The sequence below is a fragment of the Ovis canadensis genome, chromosome 16, assembly GCF_042477335.2.
Source record: "Ovis canadensis isolate MfBH-ARS-UI-01 breed Bighorn chromosome 16, ARS-UI_OviCan_v2, whole genome shotgun sequence".
Classification (NCBI taxonomy): domain Eukaryota; kingdom Metazoa; phylum Chordata; class Mammalia; order Artiodactyla; family Bovidae; genus Ovis; species Ovis canadensis.
This window is the reverse complement of record NC_091260.1, coordinates 30,049,345-30,061,705: the sequence shown is the minus strand read 5'-3', so window position 1 is coordinate 30,061,705 and position 12,361 is coordinate 30,049,345. Positions and strand designations below refer to the sequence as shown.

Genomic DNA, 12,361 nt, shown 5'->3' with positions numbered 1-12,361 from the left:
TAAGGACACTTTAATGATTCAAACTGTTGTAACAGTATAAAATTTCAGGCATTCCATGCCACGTGTAACCATTTATCACATATGCTGAAAATAAAACTTTCAGTCTAATCTAATTTCTTGAGTTCTTGGTCTTGACAAGTGGCAAATTCATTTATGGTTCCATAGACAAAGTTCATTCCCCAGTCCCAAGAATCTTGCAAATCCCTCGTATCATAGTCTTTTAAACTTGTAAATTATAAAATTATTTTTGACAGTGTTTAGGGATACCATAATTTGTAGCATTTTAAAAGTGTATATTTTATTCCCACTTAGGCCGAATACATCAAGCAATGGTAACATCTTTAAATGAAGATAACGAAAGTGTAACTGTTGAGTGGATAGAAAATGGAGATACAAAAGGCAAAGAGGTATGTTCATTAGGTTAAATTTTATTTCTAGTCTTAAAATCAAGATTCCAAATATGAAACAAAACAGAAAACTGTATAGTTTAATATAGTGCATGTATCTGCTATCATTCTTTGAAAAACTTTCAAAGTGATTAAAAAGTTGCACTCAAAGAAAGGTAGATACCTCCTGCATATCTCATGTAATTAGACATATAATCAGACCACAAAGTACTACTTTAAGAGAGATTCTTTTAAATAAATATATGTTGGTTGTAATTCTAGGTAATTTAATTTTTAAGGTAATATTATTAATTAGACTGAAATTATTTAACATTTATCCTTTATGTATAAATTTATTTGAAAATGAAAGATTGTCTAAATTCACTCTGAAAATATCTGCATTTTTAAAAACAGATTGACCTGGAGAGCATTTTTTCACTTAACCCTGACCTTGTACCAGATGAAGAAATTGAGCCCAGTCCAGAGACACCCCCACCTCCAACATCTTCAGCCAAAGTAAACAAAATTGTAAAGGTTAGTGGTACAATTTCAGAGCAGGGTGTGTGTGTGTGTATTCTTGTTTGAAATTCGACTGTGAAGAGTATGTATTTGTTTGCTTTTAGAAAAACCTTAATTCTTTCTGCCATCTACATGTATATATACACACATATACTTTAAAGTATTGAAAAATTATCTAATTCACAATTCTAGATCCTAGAAATTTCATGACTGGTTAGGATTTTTCCTAAGACTAGTAGTTTATTAGAAGACATTGGTCAAAATCTTTGCTTGTTAGTGTTTGTTGAGTGAATACATATGATTTTGATAAAAAAAAGATTAGTTTCTTTTTCATAATAAATTCCCATTTTAGTAGTCTTTTCAGATAGTAATTCTGCTGTTTAGATTTATTTTTTTTAATGAGATGACAGTTTAACTATTTCTGTATTATCTGTGAAGATAAATTTTAAAGCCATGCTATGCCCCTCCTAACAGTTAAAAATGTATGTGATTTTTAAATTATTTTAAAGTAATTCCTCTTCTCTATTGAAATGTCTCAATGCTAAAACTTTGTATCAAAATACAACTTTTAAAAAATCAGATAGTCCCTGATAGTTGTTAAATCTGCAATTCTTTGTGTTCAAAAATTTTCACTACATTGTTGATTTTATCTTATACAAAGATTAATAAGATTTTAGCCCTGTAGGAGTTCACTGTCTTACATGGAAGACATTCATAGGCACCCACGTATAATATGATAGAAACTCAACAATATCAGCAAAATTCTGATATCAACAATACTCTGCTTTTATGAACATAAGACATTTTCAATTCATATAATTTCAGCATATTGAGAATCACTGCTTAGAGATCCCCCTTAGAATTACTCCCTTGTAAATGGACTGTTTTTCATATTTGGCTTCACAGCCTTGAAGGGTCTTCATAGTTCATCTTTCTTGATATGTCCTTAGCAACCTTTGCTGTATATTAGAATCACCTGGAAATTTTTCAGAATACACTGATTCCTAACCCCACTCCTAGAGATTCAGTTTTATTTTATCTAAAGAATAGCCCTAGCATCAATATTCTTTTAATAGTAGCCATCTGATTTGATGTGCAGTTAGCATTGAAACTCACGGCATTATTTGGTATCTTTATTTTAGATGAAAAAAGTAAAGTCTTGGTAAATAAATAATAGGACCAAAAACTTGCAAGTCTAATGAAACCTTTTCATGAAAACCAACAGTGTATTTCATAGTATTTTGATGGTTCAGTTTAACAATGAGCTGTACATTGCCTAAAAATTGTTTTGTTACTTACCCCTGACATCCAAAGGTGAAATTTTGGCAGGATAGCATGATGATTAAAAAACACACACTTTAATGAAATTATTTAATCTATTTTTGCTTCAGTTTCCTCATCTATGAATCCAGAATAGCAATAATAGTGACCTCATAGGGTTGTTGTGAAGATTAAATGAATTAATACATAGGAAGCCCTTAGAACAGTACCTGGCTCATTTTAATTCCTGCCTGTTTTGGGACAGTGGCAGGATATTTAAATAAACTTGAATATTGATGGCATTACTGCTAATTTATTATAAGATAATTTTAGTTTTTCTCCATTTATTTTTTCCCTTTTTTCCATTTAGTTTTGTATTATTGTATGTCTATATTTTTGTTTAATTAAAGGAAGCTGATTATGATAGATGTATATATGAGGAATAAAGAGAGAAAGTAAAATGAATGTTTTCTCTATTATAGAATCGACGGACTGTGGCTTCTATTAAGAATGAGCCTCCTCCAAGAGATAATAGAGGTAAAATTTTATGTACTAATTTTGCCTATGGCCCTACCAAGGTAAATCAGAAGTAAGTATTACCCCTGGTGGTGTTATTTATTTAAACTTTACATGGCTAATTTTTAAGATTGGTATCTTCTTGATTTCCCAAGACAATAATGTCAGTGATATCTAAAAAATGATTTGTAAAGGTATATGATAATTGTGAAACTCCATGTTATGTGCACTTTTGATTCATCTTATTTACTCAGTCATTTTTCAGATTTGAAGAGAGTATTATGAGAAAGAAAGGAATGGGGAAGTAGTCAGTTGATTTAACAAGGGTAAATTTATCATTGACATTTTTACATAATTTTCTGGCTAACAGACTTTTTAAAAGTATCATGGGTAACTAAAGACAAGTTGAATAGGGACTCTCATATGTTTTCAGCTGAGTGATGTAAAGCACAGTTAATTCTTTTCTGCTCTTCAGAATGGTCCTTTCTAATAGTGATGTTTCCTTGTATGTACAGATGATGAGACAGGACAGCCATAGGTATTAGGGGAGATGTTCAAGATAGAGGGAAAGCCCCACACTCTCAGCATTATTCTTTGAGTCTTGTGAAAATATACATTTCTTTGTAAAATGTGATGTTTATATTTAACTCAATATTGTTTTTTCCACTTTTGTAACATCCACAGTGGGAAATTCTCTGTTGAAGATTTGTGTGTTTGAGGAGCAGAGTGGGATTTAAAATACAAAGAGGGTTGAAATACTTTTACATTGTTACTTTCTATATGTCTGAATTGTTTGAGTTTTTCGAAATGAGAGTGCATATAAAATCTATATTTTGCCCACTTTTTTAAAAAATGATTATTTAAAATCAAGCTTGGCTTTGGTTTTTATATAAATTATTCAGATTGAGTTTTATGGCTACAATTACATTGGTAACACCTAAGTCTGTACATGTTATTTTGAATACCTTTCAGCTTGTCAGTGTATTGAACAGAATTGATTATTACATATATTTAAAAATTGTGTTTCCCTTTCAGTGGTTGGTTCTGCACGTGCACGGCCTAGTCAGCTTCCTGAACAGTCTTCCTCTGCACAACAGAATGGTAGTGTTTCAGATATATCTCCAGTTCAAGCTGCAAAAAAGGAATTTGGACCCCCTTGTATGTAAATCATGTATCAAGGATTCAGTCATTTAAGTCATACATGTAACTTCTCTTGGTCAACTTTTTAAGTCCCCAGATTGCAAGCTTAATCACGGGTTTTATTTTCACCATTGTGGAAAATTTTTGCTGTTGTTAGTCTGTTAATGGGGTTTTTTAATGTATATTTCAGAAGAAAAAAATTTATAAATATAAAACTGTAACAATGTTTCAGTTGCTTTAAAACTTAAAATTCTGGCCAGATGATATTGACAGATGTTACAGAAGAAATATGCTCCTTTATCCTTATCAGTTCAAAGATCTTTAATTCTAAACCAAGAGATGACATGTGGCAGTATGTTAGAGTCACTTTTCATGACTCTTACTCGTATTTTGTCCTGTTCCTAGTTGTGTTAAAGCAGCTCATAAGTAAGTTCACATATTCGTCCTGGGCATGTTTTGTCACTGTGTACCTTTTTTGGGGTGTATGTGGTAAAATTACATTGATACATAAATTTTTTCTTTATAAGTACAGTACTCTAAAAAGAAAACTATGCTTCTACAGCTCATCTCTTTCTTCTAGCACGTAGAAAATCTAATTGTGTGAAAGAGGTAGAGAAATTGCAAGAAAAACGAGAAAAAAGGAGACTGCAACAGCAAGAACTTAGAGAAAAAAGAGCCCAGGTTTGTAACGAAAACATATTTTGTTTATGCACCAACCAGATTTTACTGTGTCAGTGAAGGTGATTGGCTTATGAAAAAATAACTCTTTCAAAGATTTCAATATAGTTCCTTAGATTGGCATTGAGGAATAATATAAACTCTTGAGAAAATAAGTTATTAACAGATTTTTTTTTTTACTACATAAATTTCTCGTTTAGTTGGTAGGTCTTAGTCCTGAGGCTTTTTCATTTTGAATAGTAAGCCATTGTGCTGCATAATTCTAATAGATTTATAACATCAAGAATAATAGGATTTTAGGTTTTTTAAAAGGACTAAAAATGCATTCTGAAAGTACCAGTTAAAGTGTATGGTTATACTATAAACGTTACTATTGTTTTTCCATGGTTAATAAATTGAACATATCATAATGAGAGAGTGGAAATTTGTTGTATGTTGATTTATGCTAGATCTTGAGAGTGTAGCTCTGTCATGCCCCTCTTCTCATGTTTCCTTTAGATGGTTAGCAAAATTTTACCAACAATGAAAACTGCGTGGAGGACTGGTCTTTTATCTCTCTACAAGTCTTCACATTTTTTACTGTTGTACAAATAATTCCTCCATTGTGCTTATATTGTAACTATTATAATTCTCAGAACTCGTTTCCTGTAATGAAATATCAGGATTGTTTCCTTATTTAGGAGTATGTTCAAGTGCCCTTAATCATAAAGATGTTGTGTTGTGGAGTCAATATAATATTCAACCTGAATAAATCAGCTTATATCTGAAAGTGACCTGAGAATGACCAGTTGGGTTTTGAAATAAATGATGCTGATATCTACTGATACTTAGCACAGATGCCACCTGGTGTCTCCTGTGGGTACTTCATAATATTTTTATCTGTGAGCTCTTTATAAAATTGTACTTCTCAATTGATATAGTTGGTGTTATTTCCCAAAACGTTAATTGAAAGTATGTTACATTAACAGTTTTGAAATTGAGTTGTACTCAAAGCAAATCTGCAATGAAATACATGGGGGAAAAAAACTGACTTAAAATATTTAATAATTTATACTCATGGCCTGGCTAGGAAAGGCTGTTAGCTATTGCTATTTGTATCTTAATCTGAATTTTCTCAGTTTTGAAGCAAAAAAGTAAATTGCTGTTAGCATTCATAATTTGAATTTTAAAGATTTTAAAAATTGTCTTGGCTTCCAGTTCCTTTAAATCCTATATCCTGTTGATTTGGAACTGTTTTATACCATGCCTTAGTTTTTTTTCAAGAGACTCAGTAAAAATAGGAAATGAATATAAGTGAATCCAGAGTTCTATTTTCCTGAAACATTGAATTAGGAATTGGAAATAAGAATCTGATTAAATGCATTTTTCTAAGAATTTCAGCTTTTCTAGAGTTCTTTTTTGATGTTTAGGATGAGTAGTGTTTCTCTTGCTCAGTTTTCTAGGACAATTAAGGTATGTGTATAACATTTGAAATAAGACAAGGGTGGGTTTAATAAGCAATATTTGGCTTGGAGTTAACAGATTGCACGTAGATTAACAGAATTGTGTTTTTAAAATAAAAGTAATTTCTGGGCAGTTACTGATCTTGAACTCTGAAACTATATCACATCTCTGGTTTGGGTTTGGGCTTGGCTATTACTAGTGACACAATTTATTATGTTAATTTTAATTTTCAAACCATGTATAAATGCAACAAATGCTACTTTATTGTAATTATAATAAATGATGAATTCTCTGTCTTACAGGATGTTGATGCTACAAACCCAAATTATGAAATTATGTGTATGATCAGAGACTTTAGAGGCAGTTTGGATTATAGACCATTAACAACAGCAGATCCTGTAAGATTCTTTGTAAATGATTGCTCTGAAACTTTTTATGCTGTGAATAAAAATATGTTTGAAACCCCTAAATTAATATTGTACTTAGATTTAGCTGTGTAACTTTTTCCTTTTTTTATGGGTGTTCCTTCTCCATATTTTAAGAAGAAAATCAAGAAACCATTGAGAATTCCCTGCTGATGCAATGGTTAGGACTCCAAGCTGAAGGCCTGGGTTCAGTCCCTGGTCAGGAAGCTAAGATCCCACAAGCAACTCAGTGCAGCCAAAAAAAGAGGAAGAAACTTTGTACATTTACCCGTAATTCCCATAATTGCTATATTAGACATGCTTCTCACAGAGATACCCAGTTCACAGCAAAGCCTTCAAGTCCTTGGTGGTTGTTCGGTCACTAAATTGTGTCTGACTCTTTGCGACCCCATGGACTGCAGCACACCTGGCTTCCCTGTCCTCCACTATATCCCGAAGTTTGCTCAAGTTTAAATAAAAAGTTAATTAGTAGTAAGTGGGAATGATGGTGGGATCAACAGCCTAAGCCAAGAGGAAATAACTTGGAATTGTGATAAATGATGGTCAGAAAGCACATGGGTCTTCTGACATCCTTGACTGTAGCTCTTCCCTAAGAAGGGCTTTGCTAAGCAACCATCACTTACACTTTCATCTCAGTTCCAAGTTTATTTCCTCTTGGCTTGGGCTGTAGATCCCACCATCATTTCAACTTACTGCTAATTAATTTTTTATTCTTAAATAAATGTCATTTTGACTTTTACAGTAAGTAATAATTATTGAGGAATGCTGTAAACCAAAACTCTAGTGCTTAAAAAATGTCTTATTATGCATTCCTTTCCTATTAAAGAATGAGAATTTACTAGACAGGGAATACTTTTGTAATTTGTATTTGTGAAAAATAATACATCTGACCTAGCATACATGGAATGTATTGGGTACACAAAATACATTTATGTTAGGCAGATGTATTATATATGATTTAATAGTAGTTCATAACATCTGAGCTCGTGTATTTTAGTTCTTGTTGCCCCTCCATTGTTTAAGTGACATCTGAGCTCAGACTTTACGGTAGTGTTTGCAGAACTTTTTCTGAAAAGGGCCTGATATTTTTGGCTTTGTGAACCATATTTTCTGTGTTACAACTTCTCAATTCTGACTTTGTAGTATGAAAAGCAGCCATAGACAATACGTAAATGAATGGGTATGGCTGTTTCAGTAAAACTTCACTAGTGACTTGGGTTAGGCTTTTAGGCCATACTTTGCAAATTTCTACTTTATATCAAATATCATTACAAGACAGATATTGGGATCATAAGTTTTATGAAAAAATATTTATGTCTAATTAATTGGCACATTATGAAATTGTCCAAGTTATTTTGCCTAATAATCTTCTGATAATCCTGTTTCTTGTCTATAGCTAGTTATCTTTGCCAACAACTTTCCCTCCAGTTCAGTCTGATAGGGAATTTTACTTTTGTTGTATACAGCCCATCTTGACATGAATAAGGTGGCTTCTTAATGTGAACCTGTTGCAATCAAGAGTAGTAGTGATGTCTGCAAAGTTATTTTCTAGAGGTTTACCAAATGACAAAATCAGCAAGTTTCCATTATACTTTGAATTTTTTAAATAATTGTGTCTGATGACTCTTAAAATTAGTGTATTATATATCCTATTTTTGCTGTGTATAAATTTCTAAAACCTTAGAAATATTGCATAATTTTCAGTGTTTTATAATTCACCAATAATAACTAGAAAACTTATTTCTAGATTGATGAACACAGGATATGTGTTTGTGTAAGAAAACGACCACTCAATAAAAAAGGTATGTTTGTTGAGTTCTAATCAAAGGTCAGTTTTTTTTCTGTTTGCGGTTTATTTTGATAGTAGCAGAAATCAAATTGATTTGGAAGAGTTAAATGTAAATCATTTGTATATAAACGTTAGGCAGATTTCTGTGGTTAGGGCTCTTGATGTGTTATTGCTGTAAGACTCTTTGCCTTTCCTGGCTTTATGGAAATCTTAGTTTGTTTTTTTTTAAACTTTGTTGTTGAAATAGTCTATTTGAATGGCATATTTATGGGATATTTATATTTACAGGGTTATACTACTTTTATCTAAATTCTTACTAAAAATAATTTTTGTTCAGTAACTCAAATGATGTGAAAATTACTGGCCGTTGATTTTGTTATTTATTCTTTTAGAAACTCAAATGAAAGATCTTGATGTAATCACAATCCCTAGTAAAGATGTTGTGATGGTACATGAACCAAAACAAAAAGTAGATTTAACAAGGTACCTAGAAAACCAAACATTTCGTTTTGATTATGCCTTTGATGACTCAGCTCCTAATGAAATGGTTTACAGGTAGGTAAATTTGTTGTAAATCATAATTTGTTCTTGTTCTATGTTCAGGGTGTTTACCACCACCCTGAAACTTATATTGATCTTGGCATATCTCTCCAGAGGTGCAGTATCCTTTTACCCCCTGAATTTAAACAAATAAGAATATTTAATAAACACAATAATAAATACTAATACTTGTTTTCTTTAATGCTCCCCAAACCAGTTTTCATTACTGATTAACTTCTACCCTATGTAACACACCGTTTGTACGGATAAGGAATTTCTAGACAACATTTTCTGTACCTCTAGAGATGGGATGTGGTTATTTTTCCTTTTTAATATCTGCAATATTTAAAAGAAATTTAAAATAACTTATACATCAGACACTTATTTGTCTAAACATTTATTGACCACTTAAGGAAAAAAACTTCTGAAATCTACATGCATTTGCCTAGTTTATCATATTTAAACTTTGGAATAGTTTTAGTACATGAAATTCTTATGTGTTCGCATATTTAACCTACAAACAATTCAAACTTACGTGTATTATGCATTGATGTCCCACATTTTATCCAAATTTAGATTTTCATACATTGTAAACATTTACTTCTCATTATTTAATAGGTCAATTTTAGCAGCATTGTTATTTCAGTCTATATTAAATGCTCTTGGCAGTTACTTGAATGCTATGCTTCATTGCCCTTTTATTTTATAAATTTGACTGGAAAACAAAATTAATTCGTGAGAATGCTAACAAGTTATGATAAATGAGATCCTGTTAAGATCAACTCCTCTGGTCTTAAGCCAGTAAACTGGGAGTTCAGCTCTAAAGAAGAGGACAAAATTAAAGAGTACGTGAATGCTAGATAGAGGTATTGTGAAGAATTTGTTTAAAAAGGGAATTAAAATTATAAATTGTATATTTTTTACCTTTCTGAGAACTGAGTCCTCTCCTCCCTCACTCCCTGTCTCCTTCCACTACTGTCTCATAAATATATCTGTCTGAATTTTATAATCACTTTCAAGAAATCATTATAAAGGTATGTTTCTGTGTATGTGCTAGATTCAGTAAACATTTTATTTCACCCTGTATTTATGCTTCTTAATTTTACCAATATTAATTCTGTCCCCTTTCTCTTACTCTTAACTTCTGTGGATTGAGGAATTAGGCTTTTTTCCTGTCCTATCACCCTTCAGACTCATTTCTAATTCTGTTTGATTCGAACTTTTTTCTGCTTCTTTTGTTCTGTACTTTGTCCAGTTGTGCCTTTGAAAAATCAATAGAGCTGTATAAAGTGTTCACATATGTTCTTTTGAAGCCTGTGTAAAAAACCCATTTGTTTTGTATCATGCTTTTTAGAGCACTGCTCAATGAAGTATTTTTTTGTCCCTCCTTACCTTTTTAATCTTGACTCCAGCAGTGATTATACTAATACTGGGTATCCTTTTCCTGAATCAAGACTGTCAATTCAGAATTCATTGTCTTATCAGGATTGTTTATATTTGCTTATTTATAATATTTGGGCATCCTTTTCCTGAATCTAGACTATCAGTTCAGAATTCATTGTCTTAACAAGCATCGTTTATATTTGCTTATTCACATTCAGGAAAATTTTACCACTTTTATACTTGTTAAGATAATGTTTTTGTACTTTTTTTCCCCTCTAGCTTTTCTTTTCTGAGATTACCAGTCTTGATTCTGTTTTTGTTGAAACCTTTGATACATTTTTGAGTTTGGGTTGGGGTTTTTTGTTTTGGTTTTCATGTATGTCCTACTTGTCTGGCTGATATTACCATATTTAGTTGTTACTTTTTAAAACTTTCCTATTGTCTTCTATTAATATATATGTCTTTAGCTCAGCTACTATCAGGTTTTTTTTCCCCCTCTGGCAGTTAATAACTTTGTGGCCATTTTTTATTATGGAATTATTGCTTGAAGATACGGGTTAAAGAGCTTTAAGCAATTCTAGCACATGGACATTTAAAATTTTTAATCAGTGGACTCAATTGTGGTCTTAGAGTTGAGCCTACTGGTTTGTTAAAAATCTTGGTGTAAGATTTGTTTATTAATAACACTAGACACTAGTTTTATTACTTATTTAATTTAAATATTAACAGTACATTCTGATTGGTGCATTTTATTTTTAAGGTTTACAGCTCGACCACTAGTGGAAACTATATTTGAGAGGGGAATGGCTACATGCTTTGCTTATGGGCAGACCGGAAGTGGAAAGACTCATGTAAGTAATTCGTTAGTTACATCCTCGTAGGAAGCGGGTTTGTTTTTCTTATACTTTAATTGTAAGACCTAAATTCTTTTTTCTTTTTAACATATAGACAATGGGAGGTGACTTTTCAGGAAAGAACCAAGATTGTTCTAAAGGAATTTATGCATTAGCAGGTAACTCCCTTTTGGGTATCATTTATAACATTCTTCTTGAATATTATTCAGGTGGTTGGGGAAAAGATTTGGAAGTACAGTGCAGAATTTTAAGGGTAATTAATGCTGTCCTTCCTACGTATTTGGTCAGTTTTAGGTTATCAGACTGGTTTGGAAAGAGCTTTGCTTTGGGGGCAGAAATCTTGATTGTGTGTGTTGTAATCTGACACATTGTTGGAGCTTAGTATTGTTGAATAGCAGCTTTGTGAAAAGTTCCCATTTGGTAATTATGAAAGTACCCTTATTGTGACCATCTGTTCTTATGCTATTTATAAAGATAAGTAGTAGCATTCTTTCCTTGAATATGAAGGTGAGTGACTTCTAAACTGTCAGTGTAGACAAACTTACTATTTTTTTGAAAAGTTAGTATCCACTTTAGTCTTCATTTTTATTATTGATACTATCATTCTAGGTAAGCATAAACTGATTCCTCTGAAAATAGAAAATTTGAATTTCTTTTTAAAAACAATTTTTTTGCATCTTAACAAATTTTCTCCATATGAAATTATTGGCAGCTCGGGATGTATTTTTAATGCTGAAGAAGCCGAACTATAAGAAGTTGGAACTTCAAGTGTATGCAACCTTTTTTGAAATTTATAGTGGTAAGGTAAGTTGAAATTTTAAAATAATTTTGTGGTTTAAAAATACATAACATGAAATTTACCATTTTAATAACTATTTTTAGTGTAGAAGTTCACCAGAATTGAGTACATTCACATTGTTGGACAGTTGTTGCCACCACGTAATTGCTATATGTATTTAGAATATTACTTTAAAGTTTGTGTGTAAGATTTTTTTTTAATTCCCTTTGAAATTCTTTAACTTCAATATCAATCATTATTATTCTAATAACAATTAATACCAGGATTCTCTGAAATAATTTTTTAGACTCTGAATGACTCATTTTTATAGAACTGTTCTTATTTCCAAAAGCTTTTTTTTTTTTTTTTAGGTGTTTGACTTGCTAAATAGGAAAACAAAATTAAGAGTGCTTGAAGATGGAAAACAGCAGGTTCAAGTGGTGGGATTACAGGAACGGGAGGTCAAATGTGTTGAAGATGTACTAAAACTCATTGACATAGGCAACAGTTGCAGGTAACTCGTTTTAATAAAGAGGAACAATTTGATTATCAATTTTAGATACTTTGATTATAACTTGAGAGCAAAGCAAGATATTATTCAATGTATCTTAGAAGTAAGAATCATTGTTCATCCAGACTTTTTAAAGTGT

The 12,361-nt window shown here is 31.6% G+C and overlaps 1 protein-coding gene across 9 annotated transcripts in view; it reads left to right on the top strand.

The window, feature by feature from the left end:
• KIF2A (kinesin family member 2A) overlaps positions 1-12,361 on the top strand; it is a 71,853-nt gene that overhangs the window by 38,548 nt on the left and 20,944 nt on the right. For 3 of the 9 annotated variants that reach the window (XR_011249611.1, XM_069556104.1, XM_069556108.1), the window contains exons 2-13: positions 313-407; positions 801-920; positions 2,648-2,702; positions 3,717-3,839; positions 4,402-4,502; positions 6,245-6,340; positions 8,115-8,169; positions 8,549-8,711; positions 10,840-10,930; positions 11,028-11,091; positions 11,646-11,737; positions 12,083-12,225. Coding sequence is in view for 5 of the 9 variants with exons in the window: in XM_069556104.1 (XP_069412205.1) it covers positions 313-407; positions 801-920; positions 2,648-2,702; positions 3,717-3,839; positions 4,402-4,502; positions 6,245-6,340; positions 8,115-8,169; positions 8,549-8,711; positions 10,840-10,930; positions 11,028-11,091; positions 11,646-11,737; positions 12,083-12,225 (1,198 nt within the window). In the remaining 4 variants the exon portion in view is untranslated. Of the gene's footprint in view, positions 1-312; positions 408-800; positions 921-2,647; positions 2,703-3,716; positions 3,840-4,383; positions 4,503-6,244; positions 6,341-8,114; positions 8,170-8,548; positions 8,712-10,839; positions 10,931-11,027; positions 11,092-11,645; positions 11,738-12,082; positions 12,226-12,361 lie in introns of all 9 variants that reach the window. The other 6 variants (XR_011249613.1, XM_069556107.1, XR_011249612.1 and 3 more) reach the window with 3 other exon arrangements.